Source organism: Rissa tridactyla, chromosome 4, assembly GCF_028500815.1.
Source record: "Rissa tridactyla isolate bRisTri1 chromosome 4, bRisTri1.patW.cur.20221130, whole genome shotgun sequence".
NCBI lineage: Eukaryota > Metazoa > Chordata > Aves > Charadriiformes > Laridae > Rissa > Rissa tridactyla.
This window is the reverse complement of record NC_071469.1, coordinates 68358485-68382833: the sequence shown is the minus strand read 5'-3', so window position 1 is coordinate 68382833 and position 24349 is coordinate 68358485. Positions and strand designations below refer to the sequence as shown.

At 44.2% G+C, this 24349-nt stretch overlaps 1 protein-coding gene across 1 annotated transcript in view; it reads left to right on the top strand.

Moving 5' to 3' along the window:
* MDGA2 (MAM domain containing glycosylphosphatidylinositol anchor 2) overlaps positions 1 to 24349 on the top strand; it is a 365679-nt gene that overhangs the window by 325651 nt on the left and 15679 nt on the right. Inside the window, exons 11-12 of the mRNA XM_054201390.1 lie at positions 14047 to 14224; positions 21517 to 21537. Coding sequence (XP_054057365.1) covers positions 14047 to 14224; positions 21517 to 21537 — 199 coding nt within the window. The remainder of the gene's footprint in view (positions 1 to 14046; positions 14225 to 21516; positions 21538 to 24349) is intronic.

The window sequence follows — 24349 nt, the reverse complement described above, 5'->3', positions numbered from 1 at the left end:
TAGTGAGAGAAATTACTCAAGCTAGAGGAATTTATTTTAATAAACAAGTTATTTGCTGTCGACGACGTTTAAACCCTCGTGCTAGGGCTGAGCCTCCCCTTGCTGGCGTCCCCGTGCGTGCGCTGAAGCACAGCCCTGGCCTCAGGTGGGACTGCCCGTATCACCTGCGCCACCCAAACAAGGATGTGCTGGTCCTTAAATCGTGGAACCGTGAGCGGGCACCCCTCCAGCAGAAGCTGGGCCCTTGATGAAAACGTGCTCCGCTGCCAGTACCAACAGCAGCAGAGCAGATCGGGTGGGATGTGTGTTTCCACGACTGCTTTTTCACCCTGCCGCGGTGTAGTTGGCCAATGAATGCAAACAGCAGGCTGTCAGGATTTTGATGCTGATCAGATGCAGGTTTAAAATGAAGAATATGATTACCTAGAAATATTTTTCATTACCCTGTCTTATTCTTTATATAAACTCCTGTAGTGCAAGACTGTTTAGAAAAAAATCTGTATCTGCCAACAATAGTTTTCTTGTTAGTATAGATTTAGAATCACAGACTCACAAAATGGGTTTGGGTTGGAAGGGACCTTAAAGCCCACCCAGTCCCACCCCCCTGCCCTGGGCAGGGACACCTCCCACCAGCCCACGTTGCTCCAAGCCCCGTCCAGCCTGGCCTTGAACACCTCCAGGGATGGGGCAGCCACAGCTTCTCTGGGCAACCTGGGCCAGTGTTTGGCACAGGTTCCAAATGGAATATCCTGTTCCATTTCATACGGTGTCATACAGTTGTTCAGAAATATTAAAGGATTTGCAAAAATGAAAAATAATAGAGAAATAGAGCAATGAAACTTTGAAAATTGAAGACCCACATAAAAATTATGGCAAATGCATGACAATAAACAGTTGTGTGTCTGGCATGCGGCATGCTTTTCCTCATAGTAAAACATAGCATAAATAAATACTTGAAAAGGCCCTTGGGTGTTAACAGAAATTTAATTCTGATGAAGGATGCATCCTCTCCAGCGAAGATAGTTTCAGAGCAGCATCAATGCCTCAGAGTCATAAATAAATTGTATAATATATTGCGGGTACCCTGTTAAAATGTATTAGGATATCAGGATAAAATTAGCAATAGCTGCACTTGCTCAAGGCATAGGTCCATTATCCCAGGAGTTTATCTGCACCCCAGACAAGCCATGGGTGCTGATGGAGGGGTGCAACCCAGAGGGGAGTGGAGGTAGAAGGGGTGTGAGCCAAATGTTATCCCCCAGCTGTGACATGTTGTCCCCTCACATACTGTTCTTCCCTGAATTGGTTGAGTTCCCTTTGGACTATTTGCACTTTTGATGTTTCTGTCATCCCCATCAGTGAGTTCACCACCGCCACTGCCCCTTGCATGGCAAGCGAGCGTCCCCCCGAGCAGGCGGCATTCACGCAGACAGAAGCAGCTTGAAGAACACTGTTCCTGACACCACCAAGTGTCCCAAAATGAAATAATTCTGGAATAGAGCTGTTTGAACCGCTGAATTAATGTTGCTCACTGAAAGAGCTTCATCTCTCTCCCTGTGACTGTTCCACATGTGTCCTTACGTCTTCTTTGCTCTCCCACCTCCAAGACCTGTGCTAAAGATAGTTTTGCTGTGTTCGGCCGGTGTCAGTAGGATACATCTGTGCCTTATTTCGTGCGCTGTAATGGCCTTATTTTCACCGCATTCCTTCGAGATACTTTTATGAAACTGAAACATAGAGAAAGGTCAGAAATAGTCACTGCTAGTAGGGCTCGCTTTGGGAAAGGGATTGTACCTCTGTGTGTTGAAAGGGAGCATCAAGATTCACGCTCAGAGACGCTTCACCTGAAATCTGGGCATCCCGTGTCACCGAGAGCAGGTGCCGTCACCCTCATGCTGGGCGTTTTTGTGCAGTGTTTCCCTTCGCCACCCTCCTGAGACATCTCACCATTTCTGTAGGCTTTGCATCTGATCTCCTGGGCAGGTTATCTGCAAATTCAGCGCTGTGGCCAGGTGACGGGAGGGCAGCAGCAGCTCTTGGTAGAAATGTTGAAGAGCGTGGCAAAAGACCATATCCTCGAAGGGAGGCAATGGCCTTCACCAAACTCAAACAAGAACATGGAGTTTCACTGCACAATACTGCACAGTGAAAAAAGTCCCATTAGTGTTTTTCCTGTTGGCCAAGTATTGAGTATTTGCTGTATTTCTGTTCTTTGGTAACAAATGGAAGTGCTTTTGTGCAGCAAAGCAAGCTGTCAAATCTCTTAGCATCTCCTCTCTGCACTGGGGTGAGCAATCCTGGCAACCTATAAAGGGAATATTTATCTTCTGAGCTTCCTGCCCTCTTTCCGAGGCCATTCAGGTTGAGGAAGTGTCTGCACGTCTAGACAGTGCATGAACTGAAACTATTAAATCTCTTTGAGGTCTGCCTGGATTTTCCCTAGCGCTGTTAATGAGGGCGTTTAGAAAATGAGCACTGCAGATCTTTCAGTGTAAAAAATAAAAATGAGAGGAATTGCCCACTTATCATTGATCAAAGCTGAGACTTCACCAACGTTACTCCCCGTGAGCAGCATTAACGACTGCGTAAGAGGCAGCCGGGGCAAGACAGACCCCAGCGCTGGGAGCTCTGCAGACCAGGGCTGCTTCTTCCTGGGATGCTCCCTTGGCTCCTGCCTCCAGGTTTCTGCAAAACGCCAGCTATTACCTTTCCATAACCTTATCTGTGTATCGGTCTTAAGCTAATCAATTAGGAAACCCAGATGCCTGCGAGACACTTGGGTGTTTTTTACTGGGCATAGTCTTGCTGTCTCTCACCATCAGTTCTGTCCTTACTGAAACACGTGTAGTACGTGTAATTTAGGAAAAAAATCATTGTAAAATAAGAAATTTTGCCAAAAAAAAAAAAAAAAGAGCAGTGCCATTACCAAACTAAACCTCTTTCTGCTCCGCAGAGATGTACTGGCTCTGTTCATCCAACAGAGGCAAGGAAGGATTTCTTTGTTTTTAAAAGTCCTGTGCAATCTTTAGTTGCGGTTTGGAGAGAAGAGATGGTAAATGAGAATTATTCTTTTTTTAAATAATGTAATTAGGTTGGCAATTCCTTAAACACAGGTTTCACTTGCTCCTAGGTAAGGGGTGTTTGTAGCTAAATCAGAACGCACTAGCCAGTGTATATACTAAGTAAGCTCGTTCATCAAATAATGTATTTTACAAAAATTGTAAATTGTTGGGATGAGAGTGATTTGTCCCTAAAGGCAACCGCTTCACCCATTCTTTTGCTGTTAGAGAATTCTTTATTCTCTGAAACATACATATGTTTAAATTGAATACAAACCATATTGCCTTTCAATAAGCAAATGAGCACCCTCCTGCAATGCATCTGCGGTTTTGAGCTGATTTAAAACACCACATTTACATTTTGAGAACTTCATTAAACGTCTAGTGGCTATTTCCTTTCCTCTCGTGCAGCGATTGTCTTAAGTATTTAAGAAATGTTTTGTCGGAACATGCATGTCTGACAAGTTGAGCCATTATTTATTGGCAAAAATTCATTCTTTCTTAAGAAGTTAGGCAAAATCAGTATGTTCGCTTTCCTTAGAAATGCACTTTGGCATCATGCGCTTGTCTTGTTGCATTATTACTCGTTGATCTATTTATGCAGAGACTCATGTAGGTTGCTTAAAATGCAGCCTTGTTTTTCCAGTTCATTTACCAAGACAACCTCGCTTGTTCACAGTATTGACTAAGTAGCGGAGCTCCAGCGTGCCGTATTTTAAAAGGGTTGGGCTTGTCATCCTGATTGCAGCTAAGGCCATTAATTTGCCACTGTGTAATTATTTTGTGTGAAAAAACACGGTCATTTGTAAATAGCTTTTTGAAATCGCAAGAAAATGAGTTAGTTCAGTGGTGGCGACAGGAGTGCGCTGTCTGTCATTCAAGATCCATTTGGAGAAGGTTGTAGCATTGTGGGATACTCGCTAAGTCATCGCCACTGAAATATGAAATGTATCTTGGGATAAACAGGTTCTTGATCATGGGAATGTAGTTGTTGGTATAAGCATGAAGTGTTTAATTTAAACTTAGGAACTGAATCTTGGTGCCACTTTGATAATTTCATCTCTTGTTGCCCCGAAAAAATGATGGTCTGCTATTGCAGATAAACCCAGGTGCGTGCTGCTGGCAGACACGTTGCTGGCAGTGCCTCGCTCACCCACTACGCGGCTGTGCCACGTATTTTGAAGTGTGAGTGTTGGCCCCAGCCTGGTCTCTCAATACGTGACCTTCGAATTTGATAGGTCACTGGAAAGGAAGGAGAAAACTTTCTCTGAAAACCAACCTTAAGGTGGGTTAATAATTAACCTGCCTTTCGTGAATGCCTAACAAAACAGGGATTAAAAATGGAAAAACTCTTTTGGTAGATGTCTAGCAGTAGCAAAAGAGCAGGAGAACGTGCACCGCGGGGGCTGGGAACAGTGCCGCTCCTGTTTAATCCTGTAGACTTCAGTGAATTCATCAGGGAGCCAGCCAGTTTTAAAGTCTTAAAATGGATTCTCTTGGTTTATATCACATTTTAGCATGTCCTTAAGGAGGAAAAAAAAAGATATTGACTTGAATGCAGTGTCGTCACGTTCAAGGTTGTGACTGATCTGAGCCCACACATTAGAGAAGCGCGCATTGCGACCCTGACCAAGAGCAAAATCCTACTGCCGACGTTCAGTCAACGGGTGTTTCCACTGTTCCCATTGAAGTGCAAGCAGAGAGGATCCATCGCCAGTTGGTCAAGCCAAACATGGCATGGTAGAACCTGGTCAGGTTCTATCATGGGTTAGGACTTTGTGGGTTATGGTGATAATGAAGACACACATTGGGCTGTGGGGAGATCAGGGCCACATGTTACAGCCCTGAGTGCCTTCTTATTACCAAGTTCCACAAGAAAAAAGATCATGATTTTTAAAAAGAGTTTTATGCTTGTCTTCTTAGTAGCGTTCACATTTCTATTCAAACTGTGGATAACTTTGTTTGAAGAAGAGTTCCAAAACAAAACAGAAAGCAGTAGCCAGACAGTTGATACTAAACGTCAATATGATAATCAGAAAACATAAGTGCTCAGGTGAGCTTTGATCCTGGAGCAGAACAGACCTCGACCACAGAGGAGGTGGCACTGGGGTGCTGTGGCCGGGTCTGGGAGCAAGCGATTCCCAGTCCTGAGGTGTCGATGGGCAACACGGTCGGTGTGAGGTGCAGCCTCTTATCTGTAAGACCCTTTTGGCACTGAGAGCAGAGTTAGCTGGTGGGTACAAGACTTCATCTATTATTAATGGCAGACTGGTATTCACATTTTTGGTTTAAGTGGTGGAATGCGGATGCATTCAAAATAATCAGCAATAAAATTGACATGTGTGACACCATCAGAACACCTGTGTTGTATCGCAGTGTAACTCGGGAGACTATAAATCCTCCTGCCTGTAGCATTTATGGAAAAAGCAGTGCAGAGTACAGGGAATTTCCATTTCTCAGGGTCACTGTGGTACGCAGCCTTTCATTTGTAACTATCCTGCGCAGGACTCGAATTGAAGAATGAGTACAACCTTGTGTGTCTTTCATCATGGTGACTGCATAGATTTGGTCATCCTCTACTTGCTTCTGAAGGTGCTGAGGTCTGCCAAGACATTGGCTGCACATAAGCAACATTTTTCTGTCTCATTAATAGCTCCCTGAAGAATATTCTGACATTAATGTGTTTCAGCTTTGGATTTGGCTTTGGAATTAGTGACCCAGATTCTTCCAAGTTTTTGTATTTCAAATCTTGTACGTGTTCCCGTGTCAGCCTTTCAAGGTGGCCAAGACTCCTGTAGTTGGCTTTCATTAAATGTTCAGTGATAGTGGAGTTCGGTCACAGGGGGAGCCTGAAGTTCATGAACTGAATTAGCAAACTCATATAGGATAGCACATGTCAGGTTAGGAACAAAGACAAATTCAAGATTTTGTGCTAAAAGACCATGAATTGCCTTCACGTTTTCTTGTGTGTTTTCAAAGCGCATACAAAAATGGTCCCAAGCATCACTTAGAGTGTTTCTACACTCCTGAAAGTTTATCCAAACAACAAACCCACTTTTGGACCTCACCTTCAAGCTCTTGCTTCACTGAGCACACTCAGTTTTGGCTGGGCAGCTGTGGATATTTTTGAGCTTTTCCATGCCAGCTCCGAAGTGGGTGGCAGCAGTGGCTTCACCTGCAGGTCCCGGGGCAGCTCCATGCTGGCAGCCTGTGGCTGCTCCGAGTGGTTCTGGTGCCATCTGGGCACCACAGGGCAGTGCTTCCTTCCCATAGTTTGTTTTTCAGCAAAGACAGATTCAGGTACTTTTTTAAAAAAGATCATAGAATCATAGAATGGTTTGGCTTGGAGGCGACCTTAAAGATCATCCAGCTCCAACCCCCTGCCCTGGGCAGGGACACCTCCCACCAGCCGAGGTTGCTCCAAGCCCCGTCCAGTTAGTAACAGTTATTGAATCCCAAGTTGCGCAAATATTTAAGCAGCGATGAGCGAGTGCTTCCATCTGTTTGATATTTACTGCTGGCAGTACAAAGGCAAGTGAGACTTTTCCAGAGCAGACACGAAGGGTCTGTAGCTCCGATCTCCGTGGTGGCTGCTCTGCTCCTCAGCAGGCGATAGCCACATTCCCTGCACCGCCAGCAGCGCTGCAGCCACGGTGACCTAGAAAACAAACGTCTCCGCTTTAAAGAAGTAATAAAAAGTCAACCAGTACCTGTAAACCAGAGAGTAACTTGTTCAAGCTTGTTATGTGAAAGATTAAAGTTCCTACCTTTCCTTTATTTTCAGCCTACAGATGTCTGCGGTGCCAGTCGGTTGATAATGAGAAAGTCTCTTCAAACAGCCCGGAGCAGGTCACTTCTCTGTGTGCTTCCTTCTGGTCACCGTTTGGCTTTATTGTATTTTTAACTTCGGTTTTCACTCAGCAGCGTACAGGGTCAGACGTATTCAAATAGGTACGATGTGCTCGTGAAAGGGATTCCTGTGAAGGTTGGATGGTCACCGGCTGCCAAGCGGAGTATATAATTTTCTGTCCGTGCCGTAGCCCAGTTCTCATACCCGTGCATGTACGGGTGTGCATCTCATTTGCCGCAAAGGAAAAAATGAACGGGGATAGATTTTATTGCCTTTCTGATTGAAGAAAGTCATCCCGGTTATAAGTACAGAATTCCCCCTTCGTCCCTGTGTGTAAGGTTTTTAAAAGCAAAGAAACAACAACCTTCCAGCTATGAAATATCCTACGTTACAGTTTACTTAGCAAATGGACTGAAGTGTCCTAACTCATGTCTTAAAAGATGTTATTATTATGATTCATTTGTATGGAAAAACAGAAGGCAGTGTATGCTGTCTTCCAATTAGCAAGTTTTAATAGATATTTGTGCTGTATTTTGATTTTACTCTGATAAAAATGACCTCTCGCCTCTCCTGGGTTACCATTTTCCACCCTGCCTTTAAAACCTGAGAGGTAATACATATTTAACGAGGACTTAACTGTTGGATTGTCTAGCTTCCAGCTTTCACATACCAGCTTTCCTTAAATTATTCCTGCCTCTTCCGTCTTCAAATATCAGGCCGTAAATTTGGATCACGGACAGATGTTTCTGACATCTGAACCACTCATCCATCGATTTGTAGCCCATAAGAATTGCGTCCGTAACATTCTGTGTCTTTGGACTTCAAGCTCCTAATTACTAAAGACTCAGGGACTTTTAGTTTCCGAAAAAAAGAAATTTTTTTTTGTGCTTTTGTGTGTACTGCGTAAAGCCAGTTATGCAACGTGGTGAACACAAAATAAGTAAAATGAATGGTAGGAGCAAATACAGACTGATGGTTAATGTCATCCTGCAAGAAGAAAGTCGATTACGTGCCTGCGATTGTTCTTATGGATTAGAAGTTAGCTAATTGAAAAAGATTGTGCCCACTGTTAAACGGGCTTTAGATGCTCTTTTTTCCAGGCAGAAAAGAGGGAAAGAAGTAGTTTATCGTGCCGTTTCCATATGCCTCGTCTCCTGGTGAAGGAGGGCTGAGTGCTGGGGGCAGGTCCTGCCCAGCAGAGGGGTGGCCACGTGCTCTTCCAGCAGACATCTCCAGCCCCATAACGGTGTCCCACCTCGCTCAGGGCACTTTGGCTCAGGTCTTGTCCCTGTCTCCAGCAGGCAAACCTGACGGCGTGCTCTCTCCGGGCTGGGTTTGACCCTGCGGTCCCTGTCGCTTCGACAGCAGTTGGCATTTGCAGGAGAGCAGAGAGTGGGTACCAGCTCAGCACGGGAACAGATGGGAGGTTTTGGCAGTTCTGTTGATTGCCTGTCAAAATATTAAAAAAAGAAAAGAGATGTCATCAAGAGCAGTATTACATGATGCACCGTGGAAAAGAAACTAATGATGTGCGTGGCAGAACATGCTTTGCAGCTGGGCTTGTTGGTTTTGCCTGAATTAAAGATATTTGTCACTGTGAGTCAGTTCAGGGCCGTAACTATCCTTTGAAATGATGACACAAGAGCCACCTACCTGATGAGGCTGATGTTCAAAACCCGATAGCTCTGATTATATCGCTGGGCAAACTTGTTAAAGAAGAGCAGCCACTGGGTTTCCTGCAGCAGAAATAAGGCAAACAGTAAACGGGAGTTTTCTCTCTGTGCTGTGCAGATAGAAGAAGCATTTGCCCGTGCCCTGAACAGTGCTATTTTATATGTATAACTGCTAAAGAAAACTCTTTTTTTATTAAGGAAAATCAATTATCATTGCTGTTATAAATTGTAAAGAAATGTCTTTAAAGACGGCCACAGTTTTTTATGGGAGTATACAGTATTTATGGGAGTATACATTGCATTCAGTTGTCATTAATTAAAGAGATGCTTGTCTGACTTTTTGAGTCAATGAAGAAATTTATGGTTGAAATCAATAGGCCAAGTACAATGGACTAAGGATGTGTTTATTTTTTATAAACATAACTGTGCATATAGGCAATCAATATTTAATCATCCCATAGGATTAATTTCTCAAGAAATCTATATGTTCGAGTCTTTTAGAGAGTATAGTGTTTCTCAGCAACAGGCACAGAATAAATAACCTTTCATCGGCAGCGCAGAGGAGATGGTTTCAGCCTGTTGCAATAAAATGCCGCCACACTTTAGCAGTCCCCTTTCTCTGATGTCAGGGAAATAAGTTTTGCTTTTCTGTTAGCTTTTGGGAACAAGGATTTCTAAGTATTCAAAGGCAACCAAGAAAATAGGAGGCCCTGTGAAGCCTTCTGTGCTCCGAGTTGACTGAACGTAGGTATGCTCTGCTAAATTAGTTACAGGTTATGCGTATGATAATGCTAATAAGTGCTCCAGAAGCTAATGTGATTTTTCCTCCGTGCTTTACAAACATTCCAAAACCATTGAAAAACTGTTGTTTCAACTTGGTCAAAGTAAATTTCCCCAAATGTCTTTCATCCTTATCTTGGGAAGGCGAAGGGCTTTGGTTATAAGAATTTTTCTCCTTCAAAAATTCTTTTTCAAGAAAACCCTGATTCTTACTAATATTGAAGCTCTGGACACATGAATTGACACGCAGGCAGATGCTTTATGGTTGTGTTTGCTTATGTATTCTCTCTTTTAAGTGTTAATCTTGACTTTTTCAACATAAAACGGCGCAGCCTGAATGTTAGGGAAAGGCTCTACAGGTGATTTTGAGGAAGCGGGTAATGAGGATTTGGCTCCTTCCCGTCCAAGGGAGCGGAGGAGGTGCCCGAGTCTCTGGAGGCAGCGAGGCAGCGCTGCCAGAGGAAGGGCAGGAGGCTGGGTTGTTCTTGGTGCTTTAATGCCAAGCAGCGAGTGTCCCAGAGCTTTGGGTGCCTCCTACGTGGAGTCTGGCTTTGCGGAGCCTCCCCAGGTTCATGCTAGGAGTTTGAACCGCCCTAAGGCGTTGTAGGAACCTAAATCCTATTTTTAAGGTGTCTTGGGCATTTCAGTGTTGGTGTTAGGTGCCTCAGCATGATGCAGACCTTTTAAAAAGTGCTAGAAACGCCATGTTCCTCCAGCTGGTTGCACGGCTCTCCGACTCCATATAGATCCGACCTTCATTTTTTTCTGTGTTCTGACAGCAAGTAAAGGAGCTCAACTCCTACGCTTATTTTCAACAGTTTTAATATTTGCCAGCCAAGGGTGCCGTTGCTGTTTCACACCGGGTTTGGGGAGCATCTTTGCGGTGGTGGCCGGGTGCTGGCAGGGGTCCCAGAGGGATGTCCCAGGCGCCGGGGGTGATGCCTCCATGCAGCCGCCTCACTTCCAGCGCGACGGCTGGGCTTCTCTTCCTGGTGGGAAGAGACGCTTTAAAGCCGAACATGGCAAACCTGTGCGGATACGTATTTTCTTTCTTTATTTGTTCAACAGCAGGGCTGAAAAATCAGACAAGGGGACGTTTTGTGTCAAACCTGCTGACAATTTTGTGATGTTTGGTGGGTTTTTTTCTGGTTTCCATGGTAAAAATAAGAATTAGAACAGAGCTGGTGTTCATTGCGAGGCAAAAAGATGCGTGTGGCTTCCTATGGAGAAATACCAAGGATGCATAATACTGAAATGAAAAATCAAATTGTTTTGCTTTCAGAGTGAATAAAATGATGGAGCTTCTTTATTGCTTTTGTTTGGGTGGTTATAGAAAAGGGTGCCTAAAGAGGCTCCAGGAAAGCTGGGGAGGGACTCTGTATCAGGGAGGGGAGCCATGGGACGAGGGAGAAAGGTTTTAAACTGGAAGAGGGGAGATTTAGATGAGGTCTGAGGAAGAAATTCTTGGCTGTGCGGGTGGTGAGCCCCTGGCCCAGGTTGCCCAGAGAAGCTGTGGCTGCCCCATCCCTGGAGGTGTTCAAGGCCAGGCTGGACGGGGCTTGGAGCAACCTGGTCTGGTGGGAGGTGTTCCTGCCCAGGGCAGGGGGTGGCACTGGGTGGTCTTCAAGGTCCCTTCCAACCCAAACCATTCTGTGATTCTATGATTTAACGCGGGTCAGAATTCAACGCCTGTTTTACCTTGCATGCATGAGAAGCAGAGCCTTGACCTTGCACCTTCACTCACTTTCCCACACATTGCATTGTACCATACACAGCGTTTGTCACTTTTCTCCTGAGCAGTCGGATTTCAGGGAACCCTGGAAGGTTTCTGTGGGACGGGAGCTGGAGAGGTGTCCGTGGCATAAAAACAGGGCTGCTGGTGGCAGAGCAGAGGACGGGAGGAGCAGTTGCCCTAATGTGCGCTGATGTTTGCTTTGCAAGCTGTGGGATGTCAAAATAACACATTGCAAAGCCTGGGTGAAGCAGATATCCGTGGCATGTTCTTATTCATGGGTATCTAAAGAAGAGTGGAGGAGAAAAGACTGAATTTCTGTTAAACAACCTGTACCTTGGGTTTTATTGTCTGTGTTTTTGATCTCAGTACTTAGGTACAAAGGGCTGTGAAAGAACTGGCATCTAACAGAATCTGTCAAATTGAAATTTTTCATGAGCTCCACTGGGCTGATCTTTTAAAGATACAATATAAATGCACATATTTTCAGTATCTTTATTACCTTTAACAATGCTTTGTAGCGCAGTGGCCTTGGGAAACCACAGACAGAGGAATGCTGCACAGTTCCAGGCTGCATACCAAGTTGTGGTGGACGTTTCATTAATGTCATCTTATGAAGTGGGTCATTTCAGTACTCGGAGTGTGATGCTGCCGTGGGTGGGCACTCAGGCGGTGCTGCTGGGGGCAGACACTGTAGGTGCTGAGCTGCAGCGTCTCCGGGCTCAGCATCTCGCAGCTCCCGGCCCCGTGCTGCCCAGGCTCCCCGGCAATGCGCTTACCTCTCGTCCTGCTCCACACGTCCATCCAAAAGCTTTCCGGTAGAAGGGCCGGGTCTCTGCCACCCTGTGCACGTGCAGGTTTTGTATTAACCCACGTACCTCTGCCTTGCGCATCAGGCAGGCAGCAGTGTGGGTTTTCCTTACGGTAGCTTGGTTTTACACTTCCGACCTGGTCTGAGATTTTTTTTCCCTAGCATTTCTCCTAGGAGTGACTTACCCCCTGCAGGGCCAGCCCTGACGAGCCGCCTGAGCCTGTCGCATGGCTCACCCCGCACGTGCAAGAGCAGAAACCCTGAAATAACAGCTCAGATGCACTCAGCGTTGGTCTCACTCGAGCCCTGCAAAGGCTCAAAACGCAGTAAAACACGCACCGACTTGGGTGGCAGCAAAGCGAAGCTGATATCTAGAGCTATTCGATCATCCCAGCTTTCTTAAGAATTTCTCTTGCTTTTTTGCTTCGCAGTCCAAGTTTTATTTAATGGGCATCTAGCTGTGCGTGTGGAACATACTTTAACGATAAAAGTATTGACATCTCTGTCCCACTGCTATGAATTTAAAGCTCGGAGTCTGTTAATATTGCTGCACATGTAGTTTATTTGGATGAAATGCAGTAGATTTAGTACTAGATTTCAGCAATTTCAATGTACAGTTTCATTGCATCAGCAAATTAAAGTTTTGGAATAACAGGTTTTCTGTCCTTAATTAACTCTGGATCGGTGAAGGTGTAATAGGTAAGAACTTCAGTGCGCTGGCAGGTGTAGCTTTGCGGAACATCTCATTTTAGCGTCGCTGCACCTGTACGGTCGTATTGGGATGCGTGGTAAATATTTAATGATTTTTCCTTTGTTTCCTGCAGATAGTGTCTGTAATAAGGCAGAGTAATATTGCAATGTCAAGTCACTCTGCTGCCCAAAATGTGTATCATTTCTGCTTATCTATAAACTGGTTAATGTTAGAGACAACATGGCACTCCTTTCGTATGATGCCTTCTTTTTAATTAGATTTTTTTTCTTCTTTTCATTTCTTGGTGAGGCATATAAATAAAAGAAGCTATGGATTTTGATGTTGAAAACACGGTCTATAAAGCACAAAAATCTATGCTTTGCCTTTTTTTAATAAAACAGCCTCTTGTTTACTCATATTGACTTTCATTGTTCTCTGAAATCCATCCATCTTTGAGACTACAAGGATTGCTGATAATTATGCACTAAGGCCGTTAATGGCCAGCCTGCTTCTTTCTCACTCATCAACAGAAGTGGTAAGTGCTTGGAAATCAAACTGCATTTCGGTTCTTCAGCATGCTCTTATTAGCTTCAAATGATGCCCCAAATGACAGCTGTGAAACCTCATCGCCTCTAACGAGGAGGCAGCGCCCAGCTCGCGGAGGCGCAGCTGTCGCAGCCTGATGTGCGCAGTGGCAGAAAACACGTTTTGCCGCTGCAGTTGGCCAAGATTATTTTAAAATCCTGGAGGGAATGGGGCTACTAGACATGAGGAGCCAATTTACCTGGTCGGGTTTGAAGGGATAACATTTGAGAGCTCGTAAATTCAGCCTCAGTGAGCTGATGCAACCAACTGAAATGAACAGCTTTTTTTTTTTTAAGGAAGAAAAAGCTTATTTAACGTTTTAACAAATGGGTTTGAAACAGAGGGTCAGGTCTGCAAAGAAATTCAGGCTCCTAAAGATGGAAGAACTCAGTGACATTTTGAAACATGCTGCAGCATCTGCTTGGGTGCTTACACGCCATCCCAACCCAGGCACTTCATCCCCTGCCGTAGTCGCTGTCTGGTGGGCATCAGAAATCCTCGTGAACTGAATTAACGCCACTTTTCCCGCATACGGCAGATGTCCAAGTGCTGCGCGGTGCCTGCGGCCAATGGGCTGCCCAGGGTTTGGTGTGGGACACGGGCGGGCAGAGGAGGACAGCCAGACGGCTCTTGATAAAATGGGTTTGGGATCTGTGATCTCATATTTTTGTTACAGCAATGCTCAATAGTGCATTATTTCAGGGATGTCTGCGCTCTTGCTCTGTCTCTACTCCTCCTGGCTTGTTTGAGAGTTGGAGGAGGCACCCGGGGTAGCAGAGATCTGCCTGTGCTCCCATTCATTTCTAAGGTGAAGATAACATCTATCCCAAAAGCTCTGATATTTGCATCCTTCTTTTGATTTTAGGCCGGACAACAGCGTTGGTGGGAGCAGGAAATTACAGTGAATGGAAATATTCAAAAGGGAGAACTAATTACCTACAACCTAACTGAGCTGATCAAGCCAGAGGCGTATGAAGTCCGTCTAACGCCCATCACCAGATTTGGGGAGGGGGACTCAACTATTCGGGTCATCAAGTATAGCGGTAAGAAGATCTTCATGTCCAAGGAAATGCGTTGCGGGACATTGTGCACAATTGGGTATGGCTGCACTGGGTTGCGCTGGGGGAACTGATCGCCAGTCCTTCAAATAATGCCGTGAGGGGCGAGTGTGGGCTTCCAGGAAGGAGGGTTCTGGGTAGGAATGAAATTCTCCACCTCTGGGAAGTTTCACAATAAAAAAAAAAAATAAATTAATAAATCTCTGAACAGCCAAAATGCAAAATCATATCAAAGTTTCTGTGAAATAAAGGAAAAAAAAAAAAAAAAACCAAAAAAACCCAGAACAAATCAATGTTAGCTTCATGAAATAGCTCATTCCAAGAGTTTGTTCTTACTTTGAACACTTGGAAGGGCAATGAGTTTTGAAGAAAAAAATCTACAAAACAAGTAGTCATCTGAAGGTGTCGGATCAATGTTTTGATATTATCAAAATACCCCCAGAATGAGCACTTTTTGAGAAGTTTTTTTTTTGAATGTGAATGATTTTAAAAAAAAAAAGTCACTGTTTCTAGTCCTGTGCAAGTGGAAAAGGGCATTTATACATTTTTCTCTAAAAGGTCATGCCATGACCAAGATTTGTCCACTTTAATCTAACACGAAAACTACAGTGTTCTTGCATCCTTCCGTTCAGTCTCCCGGCATTACCAGGAATTAGTTCCTTGAGCTCTGAAAAATCCCTCAAAATATCTTTCTTAGAATATTTATTTAATTAATAGCTGAATCACTTTTTTTTGTTTTTCTTCTGCAAAAATTACAATGAATGGGCAAGGGGTACCTTAGAGAGAAGGTAGCTCTACTAAAGGTATTGTGCGGTTTGCAATGGGAACCTGATGTGTGGAGCAGAAAGGTTTTATAATTGAAAAAGGAAAGTGTGTGCTGGGGGAGATATTTGTAAACGTGGACTCGTGAAAGTATGAGTTTATCATTTGGGGACACTTTTTAGTAGGGCCTGTTGCAATAGGACAAGGGGTAATCGTTTTAAACTAAAAGGGGGGGAGATTCAGACTGTATCTAAGGAAGAAATGTTTTACACTGAGGGTGGGGAGCGCTGGCCCAGGTTGCCCAGAGAGGTGGGAGATACCCCGTCCCCGGAAACGTTCCAGATCAGGTTGGACGGTGCTCTGAGCAACCTGATCTAGTGGAAGATGGCCTTGCTCGTGGCCTGTAAAGGTGCCTTCACTCCCAGACCATTCTATGGTTCTATCATAAGGAACCTTGCTGATCCTGCAGGACAAAAGCCAGGTGATGCACAGGTCACGTCAGAGCTAGCCACGGAGGTCCAATTGCTGCAGGAGCTGGATCCAACAGTAAGTAGGGTTACGCAGATACATGGGAGAGCCCAAAGCAGGAAATGACGTGCAGCAGAAGGCCCAAAAGCGACCTACAGATCAAGAATTATTTTCAAAAATCATTATCAAATAATTTAAAATAGTGAACAAATCTGAAAAAAAAAAATAACGTCCTCACAGCCAGCTCGTGCCAGGCAGCTGCTGTCCTCTCTGTGGACCTTGGAAGTTTCTCCCATGGCTTAAATACTGACCATAGGGAGAAAAAAAACCCACTTGGGTCACTCAGTCGCTACTGCCCTTTTCTTGGTGGTGGCTGTACTCTGGCAAGTCTCGGGAGGTTGATTGAGGTCTCGGCTATGGCTCACAACCGTGCTGAGTTTGAGGTTTTAATGAAACGTTATGTGATTTACATTTCTAGCCCCTGGCTGGCAGGAAGAACATGCCCACGCAGCATAAAAGGCGTATTTTGTCTGCTGCAAATTTTTTTTTCTCCTAGAATCTGCCGTTAGCGCAGATGTGAACAACATCCCGTTTCAAAGGTGCTGATGAGGTGCCAATGCAAAATCCAGCCGCCCAGGAGGGAGGCGGCCGGTGCCTCGTGCCCCAGATGGAGAGACGCTCTTGGAGCACGACGCGGGGCTATTACTCTGGTGCCGACAAATTCCCAGCTTCAGAAATTGTGAGCCAGATGCTCATACCAACAAGACAAACCTAAAGTGACTTCCCTTGGAAGAGGGATCCCAGAACCACCGAGGCTTTGTGTGCTTAAAATGTGCATTTTTATCTCAGCATTAATGCAGTGACTATAGTGTCAGCAAACTATTACCAGGCTAATTTTAAGGATGTTATAGCCTCAGCTGTAAAATAATGCTATCACATATGTTATTACAGTGCAAATCCGATACTTATAATCTGAAATGCTGGAATCTTAGAAAAGCAGTTAATGGGCTAGCGGGATGCGCAGCAGCAGGCCTGCATCAATGTAAGACATAATTATAAACAGTACCCAGAAAATAAAAGGCACCACGTGAATGTTTCTTAAAAGGAGAACTAAGATAATTTTTTACATTTTTCTCCCATTACATTTTTTTTTCAATTGTGAGACCTCAGGGAAGGAGGAAAACATTTGAATGTTCCTATTTTCGGTGGGGTTGTGTGTGCGTACTCCAGTGCTCAGTACTGCAGAAGCGCACCGGCCCCCAGCAGTGTCAGCCCTTCTTTCTCATCCCACCACTTTAGGAATACCCTTTTAGGAGGACCAGGACCCAGGACAATCTCCTTTCAGGTCTTGAATATCGCCAAGGGTGGGGACTTCACAGTCTCTCTGGGCAACCTGTTTGGTGCTCGAGCAACCTTCGAGTAAATAGGTTTTTTTTTTTTAGATCTAAAATGCACCGATGTGTTTGTATTGCTGGTGAGGATTCCCATCACAAACATTTTTTGCCATATTTTTTTTTTTAATTTTATGCGGGCTAAGAGGATTTCACCCCATTTTGAAGAAATGCAGCCAGTGTGAAAAGCAGATCAGACACGTCGTAGTTAGAGTTGCTAAAAATGGTAGCAGTGTCTTTTGCCTTTAAGAAATGCGTTAGCAATTGCAGTTGAGTTTTATTTTTGTGCAAATAGAGGATAGATAGGCCATGCACTGCCGAGGTTTTACTTTGACAGCTTAAGCTTGTCTGCTGCAGGAGGAGAATCTTGGGCAGGCACCGCGCAGAACCGATTTCTCTAGAATAGTTGTGAAGCGTTTAAGGATCAACATGACGTTTCTGGTGTGTTGGCTGCGTTTGCTGCCTTACTAGAGAGGAGAAGGTTTCTCCAGATTTCTTCCAGGGGATGAATCACCCTCTGGACGTGCCCAAATCTCTCCAGTAATTTCAGAGACACTCCAATGCCACTCTTAGACGAGATGCCTAACTTTTAGATCGCTAATGTTAAGCCACATCGATCCTATCTGTGGATTTATTTTTATTGGGTTACGCTCCTGTGTCCATGATGCAGAGCACGTCACCTTTTAAATTAAAACCCACAACTAGAGATTAACGTGGAAATTGCTAATATATAAAAACAACCGCTTCCGGTGTGCTAGCCAATGTCCAAAATAAGGAGAGTATTAAAGCAGTAAAACCTCAGTAAGGAGCTCTGTACAGCATACCCTGCCATCCCAAGCAGGAGCCGTAAATACAAAATAAAAACTCAGCAGTATCCAATCCCATGAATCAAAAAGTTACCCGTGCCGGAAGCATTTTGTAGGGAAATCCCTCGCCTGCCATGAATTATTCTCTCCTCTGCACGCCGAAAGGACAGGAGAAAAGAGCAATCATCACAGTAGGAGCGACGGTGATAATTACAGCCAAACATCACTTGACAAATTCTTTGGTAGGTACATATGTTACTCTGCTCGTGAACACAGTCTGCCGAGTAAATACAAACAGGGCAGTTTTAGTAGCACTAATGAGTGTTTTGTAGGCTAATACAAAACAGATACGTCTCGCAGTAACAGTTTAAATATAACCTCCATCACTTTACATAAATCTCTGTCAGCCTATTTGATACGAGCTGACTGTAAAGTCCTCCAACTGCTGCAATTAAAACTTCAGCGCTCATTGCTTTAGATATGCACTTAACGTTTAAATATTTTTAAAGTTAACCAGGGATTAGAGAAGCCAATTTAGTGCTACAGAAAAAGCCAACAACCCGACACGACTGCTGTTGGTGTACAGAGTCAGCCTCTTGCGACAGTGGCAGATAGATGATGGTGGCCGGTCACTTTGTAGTCCAGCTTGCGTATTTTCAGATGAGGTTTAGACACTTTCCAGATTCTGTACGGAATAAGAGTATATAATTGTGGTTAATATTATTATTGCTATTGTTGTTACTGTTATTATATTGCCAGACACCAGAAAAACAAAATTGGCACCAAATAGGGCATAAATGATAGGATTTCTAAGTTTGCACAAGCTTGTGTTTCCAGTATTACGTAGTGGTATAAATGGTAAGTTAGGATAATTGCTGTTATGAGAGGAAGGAAGCCTTGTCCTTGTAGAGTACCAATATTTACAGTGAATATTACTTCTCCTGTCCAAATCAAGAAGTGTGGACTTCTGATCTTGGTTAAAGCTTTTAGGTGCTGGTTGTTGTTCCCACAAGTAACCAGCTTCCAGCGGGAAAAAACATAGCAGCTGAACATCTAGCATGCTTCTCCTGACCTCTGCCTTTATGGTTTTCATACTAAAGAAAGCTTGGTTTGCAGCTATTTTATTTTTTTTTAAAGGAGGGACATGCTGTTGCAGTCTCTGAAGGCCACCTCACTGGTGAGCTGAACAAGTGTCTGTGTTGGGAAGGACCTGTGGGAAGTTTAACTGTCTGTGCATAAACACGGTTGCACCTGGCAGAAGCGCAAAAACCATTCAGCCCACATTTTTCTGCTGTGACCCGCACAAATACAGCTCACCGAAAAGCAAAATCATCCAACAGACTGAAATTCCGGCAGGTTTTATTCTCTGCTTGCTGGAGGAGAGGCAGGAAGATTAAGGGATCACCCGTCTTGGCTCTAACCAAGCTCAAACGTTTCGTGACACTTTGTTCTCCTCCCGAGATTCTCCGCCAGCAAAACCTTCCTCCCAGCACGAGCCGGGGTCGGCTGAGCAGAGCAGCGATAACCCTCCGAGGTGCGCAGATTTTCCAGACGTTTCAAAGCCGGCCTTGGGAATTTACTCCCTTGGTCATCCATTAATTTCCCTTTATGGCTAATTTAACTTGCTACCTGTGTGTCGTGCAGGCAGCATCCTTCCCTTCCCGCGGCGAGAGCTGGAGCCATCGCACGTTGTCTTCTAGCAGCGCGCTCTATTAGAAAAGCGGGCTTTCTGGGTTTTTGTTTGGTTGGAGTGGGGTTTTTTTTCCTACTTTATGATGTTAGATAAGTTCAGCCTAACTGCTTTAATTTGTTTTTCTGCTTTTTGTCAATCAGTGTGAACCGAAGCTGGCTTGGCAAGAAGCCTTTTTTGCTCAGCTGTGAACAATCTGAATAGGATGACTCAAGGTTACACACTGATGATAGTTTCCATAAAAGCCCGTACGTTTAGTTGCAAACCAAGCATCAGTAAATGTAGTTCTCAGCAATTTCAGCTAATTCCAAGTTCAGTCAGTCAAGGTTTTCACAAAATGAATGTTTTTTTGAGAAATAAAGGTAATTTGTTGGTAAAAGCTATGAGGTTATCTAATATAATGTAATGACTACGTTTCTTTAGGAGATTGCACTGGGGCAAGTCACTGTTCGTTTGTTGCAGTGAAGGCAAGATGAAATGGCAGAGTTGCTAATTTAAAGCTGTCTTGAAAACTTCAGATTGCATCTAGAGCTACGTAGAATCTGTGGCTGGGGGTTCATGTCTGTAAACGTGGCGTGGGAAGGGCAGCAAGAAAACACAGAGCAGCACTCCTTCGGAAGTCTGGCATTGCCAGATGCACCCATTCTTTGGAGATAAAATTTGATCTCAAATTTTCGGTTAATAACATGCAGTTCCAACTCTGAGCTGAGCATCCTTCTGTTTCTCACATGTGTTAAGGGCAGAAGGGCCCTGTTCCCCGAATCATCCATCTTCAAATTTACCCTTCTGCAAACAGGTAGCACAGAACTGCGGACTAATTTCTCATTCAACCCCCATTTCCCCTGTTTAGCATTGTCCAGGTCACTCCGGACCTAAACCCGCGTAGCCATTCCCATGGTTAAGATACCTGTAGGCACCATCAAGATTTGACTTTCGTTCTGTTTCATCCTATTAAGGTATTAAGTAGGTGAACTTCAATATTAAAGAATTATGAATGTAGAGGTTTTTGTAATTTTGCCAAGGGTCTGTGAAATAAGAGTGCCAGTTTTATCAGTTTCCCCCAAGATTTCCAGTACCCAGTGGTCCTGCCGTGTCAAGCAGGGCATTGCACAGACCCATACAAGAACAGACAGAAGTAATATTTTTTTTTTTAGCAAAGTTATCTCAAGGTTCTCTGCAGTGTTGGCAACATTATTTTTGATGCCTCCCAAGCTGAGGGGTCAGCACAGGCTGCTCCTGCCATGGGGCGGGGAGCGGGCAGAGGTGGGGTGCGGAGAGGTGGGATGCTGCACTGCTCCTCTGTCCCTGAGAGCAGAGCCCAGGAGAGCAGCATCTCGGACCCAGCCGCGCTGGCGGGTCCCTGTGCTGGTCACTGAATGTGGCTCCTCCAGCTGGAAGCTTTTTAGGACAGCAAACCTCACCTTCCTTTGTCCTCTTCTTAAATTTCTTTAAAGTATATCCTCCCTGGAAAAGGGTTTGTGTGCCAGAAGACTCTCGTGCGTTTTCTTGGTTGTGTCTCTGGGTCTAATGAGCTCCAGTTTCTTCTCACGAACTTGCTGTGCTTATGTTCGCTGCTATTTGAAAGGGAAATTGGCATTTCTAAGAAGAACACAAGTGCTGTATTTTTCTTAAGACTCATATGTACCCAGGCATTTTAAATTGAAGGATAGTATTATTCCTTGAGTAGAAGGGGAATTCATTATGTGAAGTATTCTTGACTAAAAGGAAATTTTAAGTGACGAGTAAGGTCCAATGCAGAACCTCCGCTTTTGATGAATTCACCTTTTCTGTAGTTTTTGTTGGGTTCCTGTACAAAGGCATGACCCCGGAGTTTTGCTGTGCAGCTCTCCCCACCCTTACAATATCGGCGCCAATAATCTAGGTTCGGTGCTTAATTACAGCACCTTGTTCCCCAGGCTGGGGGTGCTAGTGACGGAGCGTACACATCGTGGGTGGGAGAGGCTGTCGTTTCCCACTGAAATCGTTGCCTTTGGATTGCCAGTGTGCCACCAAATTTGCTCAAAAAGGAAGGCTTTGCTGGCCATCTCGGTGTAGGAGCCGTGATCAATGTCTTAAGGGGGAGGAAATTGAGGATCATCTAAATATTGATGAATTAGAAATTCTTCTTTGTGCTAATACTATTTTTGCTCTGTCTTCCAGCTCCAGTAAATCCACATCTACGTAAGTATTTCTTTATCTTTTTTAGCTTTTATGTGTATGAAGAATTGTCCTTGAACCCATTGTCCCTTACAGTGAAGAAGTAAATTATAAGTATTTCGCTTTCAGTTGCAGCCCGTGGATTGCAGGCACCGCCTTAGTTTTGTGTGCAAGATGGGCTGGTGGATAAAGGTTCCCCACATCTACTTCATGGTTTTCTTCCACACCACAGCGCATGAATGTTTTGCTGTGGGAACATATTCTGCCATTACTCTTGCTTTTCATAACATATGCAAAAAAATAAAGGGAATGGGATCCTGTCTGCCATTATCGCTGCTGTAGTGCAGCCATAATCGGGCAAGAAAACAGCACGGGGCTGCACGAGCAGCCTCTCTCTCCATCCCTCACACACGACAGCTAAGCCTTTCTGAACGTTTTAAACTTATCTGTGGAAGATCTTGTGCAATGCGTTAATAATTAATCAGGGCTTAGTTCAAAGCTCGCGGGAGCTGAAGGAACCACTCCCATTGACTTAAAGGAGCAGCAGATGAGACCCTTGCTAATTAATATATTAAATATATACTCTACGATGTTAAGAAAAAAATTCATTGCCATCCCAAGTGCTTCACGCTGTGGTCGTCTATGATTTTCAGATCTGAAATTGTCTGATTTTCCAAATATCTCTATGTCTCAGTTAAAATCAACGGCTCTCTTAGGCACACAGTACAGTGCATGTGGCATCCAAATTGCCCTTGTGATGGGGATTGTGCAGCTCAAGGGACCAAGGGTGTCTCTGGCAACCTGTCCACCATTCCCTTCATCTGCCTTCTAGGCCTGCCTTGCTCTGCACTGGTGGCGATGGGAAGTTTGCCTACCAGAACTGTAGGGTACCCGGTGTAATTTATTTCGGATGAGCGAAGAGGTGGTAGAATCTTGGTGTGCTTTTTTCCCCAAAGACCTTTCCCAAACCTTTGGACAGGGAAGAAACCTTGGTCTGCAAATGGGTTCAAAGCAGTAAGCCGGAGAAAAGAAATTCTGTCTTCCATAAAAATTCAATCTCATAATTATCGGTTCTTTCTACAATCTCATTGTATTTTACTGAAAAGGCAGAATGGATAATGAAGTAGACTATGTAACATCAACCAAGTTCGTTTTTTTTCTAAACCTGTTGGGCACAATTCTGATTATATTTACATCATTGTGGATGAAGAGTAAGAGCTGTATTCAACTGGGACAAGACACCTGTATTGGAAACTGAAGTCCCGTTTTTCCTGCTTCATTTCTGGAATAATCACATTCCATAAGTCCTTCCTTTTTATAAGGCGTCTGCAGTGCAAGTAGTACTGAATGCCTTAAACACGGAGATGTAGCCTCAGATCTACATTTTATTTTGTAATGTATAATAGAAACCATTTAATTTAAACCGTAAGGATTTTCTGTCAATTAGTGCAACTAGGTGTTAAACCTGTATAATGGAAGAGATTAGATGTTAGAGAGTCATATTCAACTTGAATTTTATGGAAACAGATGACAGTAATTCATACTACAATGAAGAGTGTTTCACCTTGAGAACAGTTTCAGATTTTGCCCTAATTGGCAATGAAATTATTAATAACCTGAATCCACTTCCAGAGCTGGCATGTGCTTTGACAAAAATTGACCACTATCTTTAATAGTAATTGGCACCGTTGTGGGTGCTTTCAGCAGACCGTAGTGGCGTGAGGGGTGTCATGAGCGGGAGCACCCATGGGTGCTTGGGAAGGGCCGGCCGTTCCCCCTGCACTCAGCCCCGTTAACGGACAGGTCAGGACCATCCAGACCTATTTAAATGCTCCTATTTCTTGTCTAAGAAAAATACCGAGCTAACCCTGGGGAACTATTTCTCGTTTTTATTCTTCTGCCATTTTATAAGAAGCGTTTAGTGCCAAGAATATTTAGCACTAACCTTTCCCAATGTATTCCAAATGGCAGTCCCACGTGAAACCAGTGTTTCCCTATTAAATAAATGGCAAACTTTCACTTACCTTTTTCCTTCTGGCCTGAAAATATATATATATATATATATATATATATTTTTTTTTTTTTTTAAACTTGAAGAATAATCTTTTGTTCTGCTGATGTGGAATTTCTTAATGAAGCTCTGAGGGCATGATGCGACATGCAAGTGCAGCTCTTAAGGTACTGGAGGGGCCATGTTAGAAACTGCTGAGTGGCTGAAAATGCTTTGCGTTAATTCACTTTGCTGCAGGACTGGATCTGGTACTCAGAACTTTTCTCCTCTAGTTACTGTTTTGCCCTTTCATTTTATCACGTTGGGTAGAAGCAGCGCCGGTTTTGCTATAGAAAAGGCTTGCATGAGTGGAGGTGGAAGTCAAACGCACAGAGTATAGTGTAAACCAAGCAAATTGGGAGCTCAAATCGTATAAAAGGTGTTCTTGGAGATGAGAGGCACATCTGGCATTTTGCTCAGAGTGCTTCATTCGAGTCCTTGTGTCTTTCAAGAGCTTTGTCAGGGTCTTTGCATTATCTTCCTGGTCTTTGGGATAAGGATGGAAGTGTCCGACTGCATCTATTGACTTGCTTCTCTGTCAAAGGATTTTGGGTGTAATTTATGCATGTGTATTCCTTGTGGCCTCGTTCTTTGATTTGCTCATCTCTCAAGAAGAACCACAATCAGGCCTCTACTCGTGTTCCTTCTCTGCAGTGCTCGCGATGGTGCTCCTCCATTGAATGGCTTTCTATATTGCCACTTTGGCATTCCAAATTCTGGATTCAGAAGGCCTTGCTTCCAGAGGCAAACTGAGGTGCAAGGTTCTGAAATTGGCTCCCCTTCATG